General features: G+C 40.4%; 1 protein-coding gene across 1 annotated transcript in view; it reads left to right on the top strand.

Moving 5' to 3' along the window:
- The first annotated feature begins 8,076 nt into the window (after positions 1 to 8,076).
- LOC149464469 (keratin, type I cytoskeletal 19-like) overlaps positions 8,077 to 20,315 on the top strand; it is a 37,561-nt gene continuing 25,322 nt past the window's right edge. The window contains exons 1-2 of the mRNA XM_089674437.1: positions 8,077 to 8,553; positions 9,646 to 9,728. Of these exons, the coding sequence (XP_089530563.1) occupies positions 8,110 to 8,553; positions 9,646 to 9,728 (527 nt within the window). The 5' untranslated portion in view covers positions 8,077 to 8,109. The remainder of the gene's footprint in view (positions 8,554 to 9,645; positions 9,729 to 20,315) is intronic.

Below are 20,315 nucleotides of genomic sequence, written 5' to 3'. Positions count from 1 at the left end.
CATTAAGGTAAAAAACCTTCTGGGTGAAGCTAGCCCCCCCCCTCTTATACTTACCTGACCCCATCTGTGATCATCAGTGATGTGGCTCTCCCGGGTCTCTCTCTCTCTCAGTGGCGGACTGACAACTCATGGGGCCCCCGGGCAATAGGGGATCATGGGGCCCCTGTGTCCTTGCCCAAACTCAAAAAAGCCTATGAAAAAGGTACCAGGGGCATCTCATGGGGCCCCCTACTGACCCCGGGCCCTCGGGCAGTGCCCGAGTTTCCAAATGGTCAGCCTGCCCCTGCTCTCTCCTTATTGGCTCATATAGCACTGAGAGCCAATGGCTCCTGCTGCTGTCAATCACAGCCAGTGAGCCAATGAGGAGAGAGCAGGGCGAGGGTGAGCTACACTCTGTGTGTGAATGGACAATGTCCATTCACAGGAGCATGACTTAGGAGCAAGCCTGCTCTCTCCTCATTGGCTCACTGACTGTGAGGCTTGCTATCGGGGTCACTCGGCAGGGAAGAGGAGCCAGAACTGCTTGTGGGGTATGCAAAAAGAAGAGGCTCTTCTGTCGGCTGCTGTGCACAAAACTATTGAATAGAGCAGGTAAGTATAATGTATTTGTTTTGTTTTAAAATTGCAATCTTTACAATAACTTTAACATTTAAAATTGACATAAGAGGCCTCAACTATGGCCCCTGACATCATCAGGGGGGCATACATAATATTCAGTACTTGCAATGTTACAGAAGACTGTCCAAGACTACAGACATACTACATGAGATGGTCAGAGACTGAACACTGCAGGAGCAGCTGGAGACTAGTGGCATGCTGAAGGATATAGTCAGAGACTGGGGACATGATGCTGCACGGGATTACTACTATTACAGCCCCTTTAAAACCAGTGATTCCACTCCCACCACTAACTGCTGGTGCCTGAAGACCGCAACATAAGCTCCAAAAAGCCACATGCCACATTGACATGCTGGTAGCAAAGCCATGTCAAACCCTACTAAGGGCCTATAAGGACAGGCTTTTGTTGCCTTCAAATGGGTTTTGCATTCCTATGCAAATGTATGGAAAATTTCAATGTAATAATATTAATTGAATCTTTTTTAAGATCTGTACTGTAATAAAGATCAGTCATTGCTGTTCTCTATCCTTGTGTAGGATGATCTTGATTCTGGGTTTGCAGAGGCATCTGATGCATACCAGCTGGATTTATATTTTTTGTGGCTATTGAGAAATAAATTTAAATGTAATTTTTTTGTTCAGTTTCAAAGCAGGTTGAATGCAGCTTTGAAGTAAGTCAACTGCAAGACAAATGCACCCGTCAATAAATTCTGAATGATCTCAGAAGTTGATGTCAAATGCATGCCATCAACACAAATCCATAGTCCATCAACACAGGCCCCAACTGAACACTCAAGCCCTTTTGAAGCTAGGTGCTTTGGCTTTCTTGAGCAAATGAGGCTCTGGGTTTCAGTGATGAACGAGAGACCTGTCTACCAGAGCAATCCAGAATATATTCCATACATTTTCCCTAGGTTCCCACTTATGCATGCTATCAACACAAATCCATAGTCCATCAACACAGGCCCCAACTGAACACTCAAGCCCTTTTGAAGCTAGGTGTTTTGAGCCGGTGTATTTTTTTTTAAAGGGCCAGGACTTATTTCTTGCCCCAGATTGCGTTTTTTGTGCAATAGTCTTCAATGGAACTGCACCAAAAATGGGTGACCCCGTTGGCAGCCCCAACTTTACAAAAGTCAATTTTTCAATCAACTTTTACCGAAAAAGCTGATAAGAAAATTTTGGCGGAACAACGCTTGAATAAAATAAGATACAGGCATTGTTCAGGTATTCAGCAGCCCCTACTCCAGTTGCCATTCCTCCATTCATGCTCCTCAGCATGGATTGAGGAATTGATGGACTTGGAGAGAAAAACTGTATATGGTCAGCTTTAGCCAGGCTATCACAACATGACCCTTTTTGATCCTACTTAAAAAGCATTAATAACCTAGAGCAATGGTCTTCAAGCTTTTTTGGCCAAGTTCCCCTTTGGAAGCAGTTGACCTTTCATTCCCCCAGACCCATTCATACACATTTTAAAAACCTGAAAAGAAGTGTGATTACTTGGCAAGTAGGGGAAATGTCACCAAATGGCACCATTGGCTGCAATGAGCCTGTTGTGATAAGTCAATGAAAAGCAAAAACCAAGCTCCTTGACATCTCCGTCTTAGTAGTGATGCAGTATAAAGGCCTTTAAATGAAATACACATTGTGAAATTACTTACATCATGCAATAGGCAGTAAACAATGAAGCATTGACTCAGTTACAGTTCCAGATTGCATTGTTGCTTTTCTATTGTCAAGCAAACTGTACAAGTTCACCACTTGCCAGTCAGGCCTCAGGCAATGTTTTAGTTCCTTGATGATGGATGTGACTTTTCCGCCCCTCACCACAGTCATGTAGAGTGACAGTACATAGCTCCAGAGGGCCTCAGGAATGTACTGTAATTAAATCAACAAATTGCCAGTCAGGCCTAAGGCACTCTAACTGCATTTAAGCTGTAGCTGAAACTGACATCCCATGCCAATCAAGGCCAGTGAGCTCCAGGGAGGAATGTCCTTGCTGATAATTCTCTTTTCTCTGTGGGCACGATGTTGAGAGGCAACCAGACAACTATGTGGATGAGGCTATCTAGCATACCCAACTAGTGAGAGGATTCAGCATACTGTAAATTGGTACTTCAACATTATGTTATATTGTAGATATTGAATGATCACGAAATAAAGTAATTTACTCAAATGGCTCCACATACAGTGAAGAACAGAAGTATTTGAACACCCTGCAATTTTGCAAGTTCTCCCACTTAGAAATCATGGAGGGGTCTGCAATTCACATTGTAGGTGCATTCCCACTCTGAGAGACAGAATTTAAAAAAAAAATTCAGGAAATCACATTGTATGATTTTTAACGAATTTATTTGTCTTGCACTGCTGAACATAAGTATTTGAACACCTAAGAAACAGCAAGAATTCTGGCTCTCAAAGACCTGTTACTGTGCCTTTAAAAAATCCACCTCTACTCCACTTATTAATCTAACTTAGTAGCACCTGTCTGAGCTCTTTAAAGACACCTGTCCACTCCACAGTCCGTCAGACACCAACTACTACCATGGGCAAGACCAAAGAGCTGTCAAAAGACACCAGAGACAAAATTGTGGACCTCCACAAGGCTGGAAAGGGCTACGGGGCAATTGCCAAGAAGCTTGGTGAAAATAGATCAACTGTTGGAGCAATTGTTAGAAAATGGAAGAGGCTAAAGACTACTGTCAGTCTCCCTTGGACTGGAGCTCCATGCAAGATCTCACCTCGTGGGGTATCACTGATGATAAGAAAGGTGAGGAATCAGCAAGAAGAGACCTACTCTTTCCCTCCTCGTCAGGCACCTCTCACTAATGCTGCTCCTACTCTCTCCCTAACAAGTGGGGCTCAATTCCTGACCTACTCCCACCCGTGTGAGTGCACCGAATGGCACAGAGACTGCTATTTACACATGTCTGTGTCAAGATGGCCGCCCATCTTGATGATATTTTGGCATCCAATAGGAGATGCCAGCCCCCCCAAGATAGATGCCTGGAGCCCATAATAGGGGACAAACTAGTTCCAAATGGTTTCTTTCCAAACTTAAGAAGAAGTAGCACAATGCCTCCTTCAGGTCAGAGGATAAATTGTAGTCTAGCAGTACACCACTAACTTAATAAATAAGGCAAAGCTTTAATCATCTGATGACACACAAGCAAAAATCTGTCTTTTTAAAACTTTCTTGCATATGATTGGATATTCATAGTGAACCCAAATTCACCTAATTCACCAACACACTTTGCAAAGCGGATATGGACTACACATTTAGTACATCAACCCCAATGTGTCACATTTGAATGGATTTCCTTACCTCTAAAAATCTTTTCCTACTAAAAGCAAAAGCTAACATACTGATTCACCCCATAAAATAATAATGTGCCTTGTGTAGGTGTCAGACCTACTCTTCCCATAATATCATTGAGGAAGATGGCATAAACTCCCATTATACATTGCCATAAGAACAGTAAACAGTGTTTAATTGGAAAAGCTTTTCAAACAGCTTGTTTTACATTTGCTGAACTAATAACTCACCTCACAGACATTTACGAGCCTGTTAAGGTTTTCATTAAGAACAAAATGATAGCTTGCATTTTATTTTTATTTAAATAGCCTGTACATAACATGCCAAACCTACATCTCAGTCTAGGCTAATGTTATCTAGATTGCCAGTCGCTATTTGTCATTTTTTGTTCCTTTTTGCTATATGTTTCTTTCAAAATGGCAGTCAATGCACTACACTGAAAGCTTCATCTAGTTGCCATAATGTAGAGTTTTACTTAATGGAGGATTTCAGAAAAATACATCATTTTGGCCATTAGATGGAGCTGATGATCACAGGAAATAAACATATTAGACACATTACTTGGATTATTCACAACAGCTGTGAAAATGCTGAGACATTTGCACAGTAAATATTTTATAAATAGACCCCATTTTTATCATTTTTATTACCTTTGGATTGACTGTGGAAAGGTTAGAACCTCAAGATTTTATAGCACGGTCTGTTTTAACCCTCTCTTTTTGTCCTGGTGACCATTGTCTCCAGTTTAAATAATGATGAGAAATCCAGACATTTTCAAATGGTCATGATGGAAGACGAGGGGAAACATTGGCAATGGGTACACCTGTTCTTGACAACTTTCTAAAAAAAGGTATCATCTTACAACCTTCTGTGTTTCTGGGACAATGAGTGAGAGGAAATCTCCTCAATTGCACAAAAACAGCAAAAATAAAAAAACCTGACAGGGCTCTTAAACATTTTCTATTCTATCGAAAACTATAAAGAAACTTTTTCACTTTACATGCACTTTAATAGCTGGACCTAAAGGATCTACTATTAGGTTAACATTTTAAACAAAATTTTGAAGCTTCTTGTCATTTTGTTTGACTTCCCACAAAGCCATCTTACCCAACAGGATGGGGGATTAGGGGACTTCCTACCCCATTAAACTGGCTCACACAACAAGTTGCAAAGGGAAAGTTTTTTTTGTGGTCTAATAATAGGTTAAGGTCATACTGTATATACATGATGCCATTTTCTTTAACTTTAACCACTTCAGCTCCAGAACATTTACCCCCTTTCTGACCGGGACATTTTTTGCGATACATCGCAGCATTACTTTACCTGATAATTGAGCAGTCATGCAATGCAATTATGTCTTTTTTTCAACATACAGAGCTTTCTTTTGGTGGTATTTGATCACCTCTGCATTTTATAAGCAAAAAAGACTGAAAATTTTGAAAAAACACACATTTTTTTTATTTTCTACTATAAAACATATCCAATAAAAAAAATTAAAAATCAAATTTCTTCATAAATTTAGACCAATTTTGCTACATATGTTTGGTGAAAATCCCAATAATTGTATATTGATTAGTTTGAGGAAAAGTTTTAGGGTCTAAAAACTATGGGACTTATAGTGGAATTTTATTTTTTTTATACTAGTAATGGCGACGATCAGCGACTTATAGTAGGACTGCGATATTGCAGACATTTTTACACTAACTGACACTTTGTGGGAACCAGTGACACTAATACAGTGATCAGTACTAAAAATATACACTGATCATTGTACTAATGACACTGGTGGGGAAGGGGTTAACATCTTGGGTGATCAAAGGGTTAAGTGTGCCTTGCTATGTGCTTGGTGTACACTAGGTGGTGCTGGTACAAGGGGAAGTGATGGATCATGTTCCCAGCTCTGCAGGTTCACATGATCGATTAACTCCCCTCTGTCAGAACAGAGCTCTGCCTATGTAAACATAGGCAGAGCTCTGTTCTTCCTCCCTGCTCGACAATCGACGGGTGCCAGTTAACATCCATTTACTGGGACTCACATATCAGCTTCTCCTGTGATAGTTCACGGCAGAATCGATCCATCGGCAGCACACGCATGCCCCTGAGTGCAGGAGGTTCGCCCTGTAGCAGTAAAACTGCTATAGGGTGGTCTTCAAGTGGTTAATTCCCATCAACCCTTGCACACCAACTGATATTTCTAACAGTTGAAGTGTTGAGGGGACTTTATTGGTTGCTACAGGATGAATTATACAAACTTCTATCTTGAATTTATTTGTAACTTGAATTGATCCTGGTTCTCTTAAAGTAGAACTAAATCCTATATTCAAGGCTTGCATATTCAATGCCCCCTCCCATTCCTTATACCAACCTTCATTAAATCTTCATTAGCCCGTGGAAGCAAAATGAAGTACCAGGTACTTCCAGGTATGGACTATCATATAACTCCCCTTCCCCATGAAGAAGCAATGGCTACCTGAGTGGCCAAGTGCTAGGTCTTATTGCAGTCATCTTGTGCTGAAGGAGAGTTCTTAGCCCTGTGTACACTACTAAGTAAACCAGTTGCTTTGCCTAGCATAGGCAAGCAGCATCCGGATCAGTTTATGGTTGAATATATTTTTATTCAGGAACCAAATAAAATTGAACAAAGGCACAATAGGTACATAGCGAAAAAGTAACAGTTCCCCACTTACAAAGAAGGGGGACAAACATCAGGCCAACCACAGTCACAAAATAAAAAAAAAAAACAATGCGCGGCAATGAGAACTATATAATAGAGCATAAATGACATAAGATATCTCTCATGAGACTCAAGCATGAAATTCCAGCTTAAGCAGGACCATTACTAACTACCTACTCCAATGGAGGAGAGGCTCAGTGAAAAAGGGCCAAACAATTGTCACTCATAGCTTAAACATGTACCTGATGAGTTGTGAAGAAGTAACAAGAAAAAAAAAGGGGAAAATAGGGAAAGAGAAGAGAGAAACAAGGAAGAAGGATGGGGGAGTCTGGAGCAGCCCTTAAAAAATATATTCATGGGACATAACATAACTGAAACAACTAATGAGAAGGCCAATGAGGCATGCCTCAAACCTAAAGATCCTGTATCCAGCTCTTGAAGGAATTGGAGAAGGAATACATGATCCAAATCATCCATAAAGCAAAAAACTGAGGTTTCTTATTCTTGGGCAAGCAGTACCTCATTCTTATAATGATCACCCATTTGAGAAGGGATGGAGCACGTGGAAGGGATTGAGGGATTGCATCTGGTTCAGTTTAAACTGAAGCCTTGAACATGTACAGGACAAAAACCCAGAAGCTCCAAACACTGGGAGATGATGAAACGTGTACAGTAATTTATCATAAAAACACAGAAAGGAACCCAAAGTGTGTGGGTCATTTGAAGCCAACTTGTGTATCCATTGGGATTAGCCTTTTGAGCTGCCAGGCAAAACACTTTAGGATCTATTTTGTTTTTTTAACAGTGTCTCAGAAAGTGCTGAAACCTGTGGCAGCCACACAACTACCATATTTCTTTGGACAGAGGACCACTTTAGGAGCTCAATTTTTACATTTGAATTTACAGGGGATTGCCTGCCTGTCCATTATTGTCATTGCCTGGTAATTAGTTGTAGTCTCTGGCCATTAGTCTATGTCTGTCATGTAGTTTGAACATCCATAATTGACTTTATTTCAATTAATATTTACTCCCTGTAATAACTTATATTATACAATAGAATTCATCTTAGGAGATGTGAACCCTACAATTGCACTTGGCCTGTGCTTTCTAATATACTGATTTCTAATGATTTTCAGTAGGTATTATCTCATATTCATTATACCTAATTGTGGTTACAGTTGCCTTTTAATTAGCAGGTGTATGCTGCATGTATACTCTAAGGTCAACAGTGCAAAAATGATGTTTAGTACAATGTTTCACAGGGCGTGACAAGTATTTCTGTCTGATGTTCATACACACAAAATAGCCATCAGTCTTAAAAATACCTTTGATGAAGTTGGAGATTCTCCTGCCATAGGCCTAGACGCCAGTAAAATTCCCATAAAAAGTCACTGTGACACCCACAAGAGTTCTTATAAAAGATGTACAAATAGTGATTCTCATTTTCTAAGTCAACAAAGTCTTCCTTTGTTTGTCCAAGCACAACAAGCTCTTCAATATGAATTACATTTTTAAAAAAGCTTGGTCTACTGCTGGATCTCTCAAGAGGACCTCTTCATGTGGTGGTCAACCAAAAAAGCTTTCCAGGCATTTGTCCTTAGTGTGTAACAAGAGCTCTCCAGAGTCCATTAGCTTTTACGGTGGGTCAAGACTTCAAAGAACATTTGGATCTGGAAGTATAGACAATCATTTTGGTTTTAACATGAACAGTTTTCAAAGTTCTGGAGATTGGAAGAATGATGGACTGTTTAATATGAATTCAAAGGAGACTATGATGGTTTTAAATGACCGACTGGCTGCCTACTTAGAGACGGTGGATGCACTGCAAGAAGAAAACCAACTACTGGAAAGGAAGATCAAAGAGTGGCATGAAAAAAATGCACCTCAACAATTGCCTGACTACAGCAAAAACTTGAAGAGCATTGAGGAGCTTCAGAGAGAGGTATGAATCGCATAATTACTCACAGTGGTCACATACCTTTGTAAAAGTTACAGTTTTGTTTCTCTACAAGATACACAAAATGCGCATTCAAGAAGAAACCAATTATCCAGAAATTATGATTTTAGATGCCTACAGGAACAGTAACATATTTCATTTCTATACAAACTGATGGCTAGTGGAAATGTACTGCAACACAATTTTATTAACCAATGAACTTCCATGTAAGTTAGTGGGTACATACTTAATATTTTGTAAATTGTGCTAAACTGTTTACTGAATAGTTTAGCTGCCAAAGCTTGTTACTCTTCAATCTAATTTTACAATGTCCTATAGATTTACCAAGACCAGCAAGGTGTAAGTGTATTTTTAATTAAATGTGAATGGAATGGCTTGTTCAGGTAAGCCCTTGCACTATTTGGAAAATCTAAAAGAAAATGGTGCAGACTGTGTAATCATGATTGTAGAATGTGCCCAACATTGGGGGCTGTGCCTATGGGCTTTGGCCTTGTGCTGATGGGCAAATCCAACTTATTTTCAGATATATTCAGAGTTCTTTAACAGGTACATTCACCCTGTAGTTGACCTCCTTCTGACTTGCATTTGGCCTACTTCTAAGCTGCCTCAACCAGCTTCAAGCTGCTTTTGCATTTCCAATGACTTTAAAGGAAGAGAAGCAGTTTTAAAGTAAACAAAAAACCCATCAACACAGGTTCTAGGGCTTGTGTATGTTAACTAGCTAGATACTGATACAGATAATATTAAGGAAATATGACTATCCACAGATATTCTGGTAATATCATTTGCACCAATAAAGCTTTCTATATGGATGTGTCAGGCCCCATTAAATGATCTCAACCTATGTAACTCTTTGCATCCTTCTATTCTGCCCCATCTCAGTTACTTATAGAATAAATAGCTCACAGTATTCAGTACAATATTGGCCAAACTGATTTCAAATACTTTGCCTTTGGGTGCCATTTTATAATTGAAAGTGAATAACCAACAAATAAAACCAGACTATAGTGCACAACACTGCATTGTCAAATTTAACAATAGTTTAGAGTTGGGCTTTAATTTTGCAATCCTTTTCAGATATTTGATGCCAGAATGGAAAACACTCAAGTTCTTCTGCATATAGACAATGCCCGTCTTGCAGGGGATGATCTACAATGCAAGTAAGGAAATATTGAGGTACAATTTCTTCACAAATATAAAAATAAATATGAATAATAAATAAATAAATATATATATATATATATATATATATATATATATATATATATATATTTCTTGGCAAATGGGAAATTAGACAAATGGTCTAAAAGATGTGCCCTACTGATAATACTGAGGGAGGTATCACCTGGACTGAACCTATCTCAATGTCCTTGGACAAGAATACACTTTTTCAGGTACAGATGCATAAAGGATGCCATTGTGGGATTTCCATGATGATGTGAGAATGAGTTATGTGAAAGATGGCAGCTTTTATCCCATCCAGCACTGTAAGTCCAGTGGTAGCTGTAGCACTGTTTCTGCATGCATTCGTTCTGCTCATGTCTACTAAAAAAGCTGATACGGCAACATATGTAATTAAAAACTCTGCAGGTAATTGTTATGTTGGAATTAAGGTGAAGATTATCTGAGATTTTGGTCATTTCAACACACATAGTTAATGAATAACTATCTCTAAAAATTTATATAGGCTTTAGCATGTTAAGATAATTTCAAAAGTTTTTAAACTGCAGCCAACATTAAAAGAGTACCTGGTGATCCTGCTATGAAGTTTCTTATTCAGGCACTTTGTATTATGTTGTGACTACTTCCAACTGTGCTCCTGTATTGTCATCTAGTCACATGAACTCCTGGTTGAGCCTGTGACACATAGCATAGACATGGTCTACCTTTGTCACCATCAGGAAGGTGATGTAGAGTGATGATGGACAACCAAAGCAGGAGCACATGTATAAACAAGTGACTGAAGGGGGCTGGAGGAGATCCCTCAGCCCTGAGACACAATAGAGTATGGGAAAATTATATTTTAATAAAAAATAGCAATTGTTTCGGAAATGTAGTGCTTTAGCAAACAAAATGCAACATAAATAGTGAATAATCCATGGAGAAGACTATCAATACCAGGGCATTGGAGCTGGACACTTTCAAAGTGTTGACTTCCAATGCCCTGGTCATACGGTGGAGCATGGACTAGTCACCAATATGACCAGGGCATTGAAGCTGGGCACTCTCAAAAGATTTGGTCATGCATATAGATCCATGTGTATGCTTCAGTTTCTTGGTGCATCCTAAAGCATCCAGATGTACACTATATTGCCAATAGTATTGGGATACTCCTCCAAATCATTGAATTCAGGTGTTCCAATCACCTCCATGGCCACAGGTGTATAAAATCAAGCACCTAGGCATGCAGACTGCTTCTACAAACATTTGTGAAAGAGTGGCAGGAGCTCAGTGAATTCAAGCGTGGTACCGTGATAGGTTGCCACCTGTGCAATAAGTCCATCCGTGACATTTCCTGGCTACTAAATATTTCACGCTCAACTGTTAGTGGGATTATAACAAAGTGGAAGCAACTGGGAACAACAGCAACTCAGCCACCAAGTGGTAGGCCACGTAAAATGATGGAGCGGGGTCAGCGCATGCTGAAGCGCACAGAGCGCAGAAGTCGCCAACTGTCTGCAGAGTCAATAGCTAAAGACCTCCAAACTTCATGTGGCCTTCAGATTAGCACAACAAAAGTGTGTAGGGAACTTCATAGAATAGGTTTCCATGGCCGAACAGCTGCATCCAAGCCTTACATCACCAAGTGCAATACAAAGTGTCGGATGCAGTGTGGTAAAGCACGACACCACTGGACTCTAGAACAGTAGAGATATGTTCTCTGGAGTGACCAATCACGCTTCTCTGTCTGGCAATCCGATGGACATGTCTGGGTTTGGCAGTTGCCAGGTGAACGGTACTTGCCTGACTGCATTGTGCCAAGTGTAAAGTTTGGTGGAGGGGGGATTATGGTGTGGGGTTGTTTTTCAGGGGTTGGGCTTGGCCTCTTAGTTCCAGTGAAGGGAACTCTTAAGGCGTCAGCATACCAAGACATTTTATACAATTTTATGCTCCCAACTTTGAGGGAACAGTTTGGGGATGGCCCCTTCCTGTTCCAACATGACTGCGCACCAGTGCACAAAGCAAGGTCCATAAAGACATTGATGAGCGACTGGCCTGCACCCCAACCCGATAGAACACCTTTGAGATGAATTAGAGTGGAGACTGTGGACTTAGACTGGGATGCCATTAAAGTTCATGGCAGGCGTCCCAATACTTTTGGCAATATAGTGTATATATAATATATGTGTCATATTACGATTCAAGTCTTTGCCAATCGCCTCAGTGTCAGATCACTGATTATTTTTGGTAGACTTCACTTTTAGTGTCTCTTGGGACCAGAAAGTATTTATTGACTCTCTGATCATGACCCTAAAATTGCTGGACCATTCTGTGATCATCCATTGTCAATGGCTACAATGCTTTCACAAAGGAATGTTTTCCCAATTATTTTGTTAACAATGGATCTTGATATGCAAAAAATTTTCTGCAGAAATATTGTTATCTTAAACAAGTATTATTTCTACAAAGCTAATTTACAGCAACCAATAAAAATGCATCATCTGTTTTATAATCTCTTATAACCTCTACTGAACAATACAACATTGGTCAGGAACCTTATCAATTTCTGTTTATGTTGTTTTTCATACCTCTGATGGAAACTCCCAGCCATTACTGAGTAATATAAACTATAATTAAGGAAGTCGCAATCCTGCAGACTGGAAGTCTGGAATTAACTTACAATGTGCTCAATATCTGTAATAAATATATCTGAAAGCATTAGGAAGAAAATGAAAAAAAATCCTTGTTTTCTCCTTGTTACAAGTGCTTCATTGCTATTAATATGATTATCACTTAATTATTAGTCACGTGAGGTTTGTTTCTAATTGAAATATGGACAAAAATTTAGAAGTATCCGAATTCCGAATAGTGACAAAGTTATACAAATCTGAAATAACTAAAAAAATTGTGTAGAAAATTTTAATTGAATCGAATTAAAAAATGAAATCGAATTCAAAAACAAATTCGAAATATAAACATACATCTGACTATTGCTAATTTCCTTCAAAGATCGTGTGTATCAGCAGGGGCGGACTGACAGCTCATGGGGCCCCCGGGCAATAGGGGATCATGGGGCCCCTGTGCCCTTGCCCAAACTCAAAAAAGCCTATGAAAAAGGTACCAGGGGCATCTCATGGGGCCCCCTACTGACCCTGGGCCCTCGGGCAGTGCCCGAATTTCCAAATGGTCAGTCCACCCCTGTGTATCAGCCGTTTAGCCGTTTTTTGAAATTCAAGTTTCAAAAAGAATAGAATAGAATAAAACAGAATAGATTATAAAAGAATAGAATATAAAATAAATGAATAGAATAGAAAGGAATAGCATAGCACAGAATAAAAAAACAAAAATAGAAACAAATAGAACAGAATAGAAATTCAAAATCTGAATTTTGAAAATAGAGTAGAACAAAACAGAATAGAATAGAATATAAAAGAATAGAATAAAACAGAACAGAATTTCATATAAAAGAATTTTGTAAAGTGCTGCACAAACTGTTGGCGCTATATAAATCATGTATAATAACAAGAATAATAATGTGATAAAATAGAACAGAAAAGAAATATAATATAAAAGAAAAGAATAGAAAATATTAGAACAAAACAGAATAGGACAGATTTGAAAAGAATAGAGTAAAACAGAGCAGAATAGAATAGAAAATAACAGACAATAGAATAAAAAATAAATAGAATATAATTAAAATAATAGAATAGAATAAAATAGAATAGACTAGAAAATAATAGAGTAGAATAGAAAAAAATAGAATAGAACAAAATAGACAGAATATTCGGTTTCCGAAATTTGAATTTTGAATTGAATAAAACCAGCTATTCCTCACAATTATTTTGGATCGATTTGCTATTTCTGATTTGAATTTAATTCAAATTCGAATCAAATACTTCAAATGCATTGGAAAAATGTGAATTCGGTCAAAAATGCATAAATGAAATAAAACAAAACTAAATGAATTTCATTATAAAGGCAACAACATTAAAATAGTAAACTTACAAACTGATCCGAAATTCAACAAATGTCCATTTAGGTACATTCACTCATTTGTTGGTTTGTCTGTTACAAAGTGTGTAGTTTGATGTTGTTTAGCATATGTGCGTAGGTAGGCCCTAGGCCCAAGGTACCTGATCAGGGAGAGACCACACTTAATCCTTGATGGTATTTAACCCCTTGGCGCCGGCACCTCCCGGCCCTTTAAGGGTTTCAGAAGCCTGGAGGCGGGGCTGGGTTTTAGGGTCATGTGACCACCATGATTCGCCGTCGCGGCGGTCACATGATCGGGAAAAGTCCAGATCGAAAGAGGAGATCAGGACCTTTCCTTGAGTACCGGACATGTCTGCAGGGATTGCACACAAATTTGTGGCCGCTCGGCGTTAAGGCCCAGAGGCCGCACATTTGCATGTCGCCGGCGTGAAGATGTTAATCGTCTTGTACTACACGTATAGGTTAGCCGTAAAGAATAATGACATTTCTTGTAGGCTCTGATATAAGGCAATGCACTGGATCACCAGGCTCAGGCCTGTATTATCAGAGGACAGCTTGGAGCGGTGGTGGTTAGCACCGGAAAGGAATTGTTCTGTTGGGGGGAAAGCTCCACGATACCAGGATATTCCCCCACTGAGGGCAATGTCCCTGTACTAACCTTACTCATCAGCAAGCTTTCCATACACTTGCTTTTCCTAGCAAGGTGGTACCTGTTCCTGACCTACCATTTGCTTCAGGTGCTCCTGAATAAAGTCCCACACCAAGATGGCCACCTTAGATCTTGAGAGACTGTAATGTCCAATCAGACAGCTGGTGTCTCTGAGACACTAACAGAGTCCATAAGGCACATATGTCAAACACAAGGCCAAATCTGGCCTGCCATCCCATTTCATGTGGCCCTTGCACCTTTTCAGCCCCCATGTCTCCATCTCCACCTTGTCTCAGCAGTAGTGAGGAGGACAGAACTCCTCCTATAGATGCAGCATCCCCTGGTCTCAGCCTTCAACAGACTCCAGCAGCAGACAATAGCCCTCCTCTGGTCCTCCTCCAGACCCAACACTTTATTCTTCCTAGCTCAACCCCCAGCTTCTTCCCAAGAGCAGTATAAGGTAAGGAGAGGCTGCTGTTATATAAGGGATGGTGGGGGACTCTTGACATCTGATGGAAGGGGGAGGCTCTGGACAACTGGCCCTTTGAGGGCAACCATAGTCTTGATGCGGCCCGTAATAAACTTGAGTTTGACACCCCTGCCATAAGGGGACAATTCCCTTAAGAGATGCTACTCCACCTGTTATAATGGCACAGTGCCTCCTACAGGTTGGAGGAAAACCTACACCTGCCCACATGTGGTCCTTAAAGAGGAAGGTAAAAAAGACACAAATTAATTCAGCACTGTAATCAATTAAATAATACATAATTTAAATGTTCTTTTTTTAAAATGCAAGCAGTGGAAGTCCCGGCATTTGGCTTGATAAGAGGGACTTGTGGTCTCTGCACAGCAGAGTTCAGAGGGAAGGAGAAACAGCAAAATGAGCAAATTGTGTGTGCTGCGGTATAACAAGCATACCGATAGAAGGAGAGAGCAGGGTGACAGAGAAAAAAAGCTCATCGGTGTGTTGCTTCTTTTTTTAATGTCTAGTCACAGGGTAAGGTTAGGGAGGAGACCAGGAAGAGAAAGTGAAACTGTAGCATTAAGCTTTATTTGGGCTAGCTTAGTTTAGCATAGTAGTGCCAATCATTGTCCCTTAGATCTGTACAGCCTCTCAGAAGTTGGTCTTCATCCATGGAGCAGCATATATGCTCCTCCATATTTGTGCTGCAAGTGCACTGTCAAGTATGCTCCCAACACAGAGACTGAGGTGTCGACAGTCTCGTACTAATGATCGGGAGACAGTAGGACCGGTCCATATCACATGATCGCTGTGAGCCTGTAATTAGCTATACCAGTGATCAGTCACTCTCTAGCCCGCCCCTGTGTTGTTTCTCCTTTTGAATGGAGAAAAAATTTATCTTTTTCTCCTTGCTAGAGGAGAAAATTGTCCACAAACAAAGAAAGTAGAAAAAAATAATAAAAAAAAGATATAATTGTTAGATCAGGGTTTGATCTAGGACAGTGCCAGGGTTAGGGCTCATGTACACTGCAGCTGATAAACTCACGTTTAGGAGCTGTTCAGCGTTTTTATCAGCAGCCCCTGAACTCTCCCTAATGTTTTCCTGTGTCCACGTACACATCTTCGTTTACAGGCAGTTGAGTTTACAGTCGTTTTTTTGAATGCAGAAAACTTGCGTTCAGCAGTAGATTTTATCAGTGTTTCAAACGCAAAATGCTTGTAAATGTGGCTAAATGCGTCTATAAGCGTTTGCATTTGAATTTTTTTTTTAACTATTCCAGTTCCCGATGCTGTCCAGAGCCTTTTTTCATCATGAAAAATGCATGCAAAGGGTTTTCAAGGTACTCAAATGGACAAAACACTGAACACAGGATGTTCCTACTTGTCACACACTGGAATGACCAATTCACACCTCAGACCTCTCCCACCCTTGGAAACAAAAGATATATTAATGACCATTCACACCTCAAATTCCTCAGGTGGCCTTAATGACTCCCTCCACCAGACACCTTTCCCACCCTTGGAAACAAAAGAAATGTTAATGAGCAACTCACACCTAAGCTAATCTCAACACATACTGCTGTCTCTGCTTCTCTGTATTTCTCTGAAACAGTCTGAAATAGTTAATAATTTACCACTTTTCAGTGCATTCTGGGCATTTGGGAGGTTCTCCTGTGCTTATCTTTAAAAAATGCTTCTAAATGCAAAGTTACATAAACGCGGTATGCAAACGCGGCTACACGGACATTTTTTAACCTACGTTTTCCAGCAGTCAGTTTCCATCTTAAGGTTAGGGTCAAAGATCTTGGTCCGAATGAAAGTTCAGGATCAAAGGTCAAAATCAGTGCATTTAAGCTGGATTCCAATTTTCTTTTTTAATTTAATGTTGGTGCCATTTATTGTCACTGTCAGTGTGTTTTAGGTAGGACAAAAAAAGAGGAAATTGTTTTTTCTGGGTCATACTACAGTTATAGACAACCAATAACATCCACATATGTGGTATCTATGCAAACCCTTTACAGTCTGGCTTTTGCTCACTACACTCCACTGAAACTGCCCTACTAAAACTCACTAATGATCTACTAACTGCTAAAACCAATGGCCACTACTCCGTACTCTTACTACTTGACCTCTCTGTGGCTTTTTGATATGGTTGGCCATCCCCTCCTCCTCAAAAATCTCCACTCTCTTGGTCTCAGAGACTCTGCTCTCTCCTGGTTCTCCTCCTACCTATTGCAGCGCTCCTTCAGCGTTTCCTGTAACGCTGCCTCCTCCTCTTCACTCCCTCTTTCTGTAGGGGTGCCTCAAGGATCTGTCCTTGGACCCCTTCTCTTCTCCATCTACACCTCCTCCCTTGGTCACTTGATAAACTCCCATGGCTTTAAGTACCATCTCTATGCTGATGACACACAAATCTATCTTTCTACTCCTCACCTCACCCCTTCAGTCTCCACTCGCATTACTAACCTACTAAGTGACATATTGGCATGGATGTCACTCCACTTCCTCAAACTCAATCTTTCCAAAACTGAGCTCTTAGTATTCCCCCCAGCCCATGCCCCCCTCCCCTGACTTCTCCATCAAGATCAATAACACAATCATCAGTCCCTCCCCTCATGCCAGGGTACTGGTGTAATCCTAGACTCCCATCTGTCCTTTCACCCCCAAATCCAATCACTGTCCAAATTTTGTAGACTTCACCTCCGCAACATCTCAAAGATACGCCCGTTCCTAACCTCGGAAACCACTAAGCAACTTATTAACTCCCTTGTTATATCCCGCCTTGACTATTGTAACTCCCTCCTCATTGGCCTACCTCATCACAGGCTATCCCCTCTTCAGTCTATCATGAAGGCTGCTGCTAGACTTATCCACCTTACTAACCATTCTGTATCTGCCACCCCTCTCTGCCAATCCCTCCACTGGCTTCCCATTGCCCAACGGATAAAATTCAAAACATTAACAATAACATATAAAGCTATTTATAACTCTGCCCCAAATTACATCACCAATCTTGTCTCCAAATATCACCCAAACCGTCCTCTCCACTCCTCGCAAGACCTCCTGCACTCTAGCTCCCTTGTCTCCTCCTCCCATGCTCGTCTCCAGGACTTCTCCAGAGCTTCCCCCATCCTCTGGAACTCTCTACCCCAATTTATCAGACTATCGCCTACTCTGCTCACTTTTAGGCAATCTCTGAAAACCTATCTCTTCAGGGAAGCCTATCCTGCCCTCAGCTAATAATGGAATCTTCTACTCTTCCAACCAGTCCATCCCCCACAGTTACTACCTTTTGTACCACTAGCCCCTCCCTCCTAGATTGTAAGCTCCAAGGTGCAGGGCCCTCCTAACCCTCTTGTATTGAACTGTATTGTTGCTGTATTGTCTCCCGTTATATTGTAAAGCGCTGAGCAAACTGTTGGCGCTATATAAATCTGGTATAATAATAATAAGATGGCATCACCTGTGTTCTTCATGAATAGCAAACAAGAATATTCAATTAAATTATGTAAGTGCAGACCACAAACTCAGGAAGATTGTACATTAAAAAAAAAACTTCCCAAAAAATTCACACAAGAATCCATATGCAAGATCAAAGATTTAAGCTTCTGTACGTCCTCCTCGGAGATCTGTATGGATAATACCACTGCTATACTCAACATCATGCAAAATAAACAGAGCAATGCCAGAATGATCTTTCTCCATGAGAAGTTAGAAGACTGTGAAAACACAGCCCAGAAAAGCAACCTAATACTATGAGGATTACTCAAGACAATAGAAGATCTCCAAGGTTCCATAATGGCCTTCTTCCAAGAGCTGACACGTGATATTTCACTGAACAAAATGTAAATGAATAATGTTACACGAGTGCTAGGAGGAAGGGAGCCAGGGTATCACCCAAGAGAAGAGCCTGCTAAGCTCTATTTATTTTATATAAAGGATAAGCTTGAGAAAAATAAAAGCTGGTGTTTGAAAGCTGCAAGCATCAATGTTTTGCTGATTCTACTTGACTGGTCATGCTCAGAGCTGAGTCCCTGTTTATTACCATTTTTTATTCCTTTAACCCAGGGTTTCTCAACTAGGGTTCCTCCAGAGGTTGCCAGGGGTTCCTTGAGCAATGAGCATTTTGTGCCTCTCAGATAAGTTCCCACTGACACCATTGACCTTTCTAGCTATCTGTAAGGTGGACATTCTTCCCAATGACCACAAGTGTAAGGGGCATTCTCACCTCTGACCATCACACTAATGTATCATGAATTGTAGATGAAGTCATTTTATCAGGGGTTCCCTGAGACTGGAAATTTATGTCATGGGTTCCTCTACGTTGAAAAGGTTGAGAAAGGCTGGTTTAACTACTCTTTTCATGTGAGCATGCTGGAAAATTTATGAAGTTTGAGTTTACAGTTCTATAAAATATTTTTTTTTCACACTTTTTGGGACATTGGACCTTAATTTGGGACTTTTTGTTGGACTTTAATATATAATTTTTCACATTTTTGTTATTTGTATCATTTGCGCTGTATCACTTCTATGTGTATATTTTGATGTTTAGTCAATTTCTGAAAAGCAGCATTTATTTTTCATTTATTCCTTTGGTGCAAGTTTTCTATATATTTTGTGTGGGTTAACCTCTTGCCTACCGGGCACTTTTACCCCCTTCCTGCCCAGGGCAATTTTCAGCTTTCAGTGCTGTCACATTTCGAATGACAATTGTGTGGTTATAGAACACTGTACACATATGAAGTTTTTATCATTTCTTTCACACAAATAGAGCATTCTATTGGTGGTATTTAATCACCACTGGGTGTTCTATTTTTTTTTAAATGAAAAAAGACTAAAAATTTTAAAAAAAAAGTTTTTCTATGTTTCTTTTATAAAACTTTACAAACAGGTAATTTTTCTCCTTCACTGATGTGTGTTGATGAGGCAGCACTGATAGGCAGCACTGATGGGCACTGATAGGCAGCATGGATGGGCACTGCTAGGCTGCACTGATGAGGCAGCACTAGTGGGCATTGATGAGGAGGCACTGATTGGACTGCACTGATATGTGGCACTTGTGGGCACTGATAGGTAGCAATGGTGGGCACTGATAGGTGGCACTGATGGGCACTAGTAGGCAGCACTGGAGGGCACTGAATGGTGACACTGACTAGTGGAACTGACTGGCAGTACTGATAGGTGGCAGTGACTGGTGGCACTGCCTGGCAGCCCTTATGAGCACAGATTGGCAGCACTGATGAGCACAAATTGGCAGCACTGATGAGCACAGATTGGCAACACTGCTTAGCACTGGTGGGCAGCACTGCTGGGCACTGATGGACAGCAATGTTGGGCACTTTTGGGGCTGCACTGATAACCAGGGCACTGACACTCAGTGTCCTGATTATCAGTGTAGATTTCTCCCCTTACAGTTGCCGGTTATCGCAGTACTTTCCTCGCTTTGTGACACTTTGTGACCAGCAATTATATATACATGAT

Source organism: Staurois parvus, unplaced genomic scaffold, assembly GCF_062004578.1.
Source record: "Staurois parvus isolate SC_StPar_1 unplaced genomic scaffold, SC_StPar_1.0 ptg000151l, whole genome shotgun sequence".
Taxonomy (NCBI): domain Eukaryota; kingdom Metazoa; phylum Chordata; class Amphibia; order Anura; family Ranidae; genus Staurois; species Staurois parvus.
This window is presented reverse-complemented; position numbering and strand designations above follow the sequence as displayed.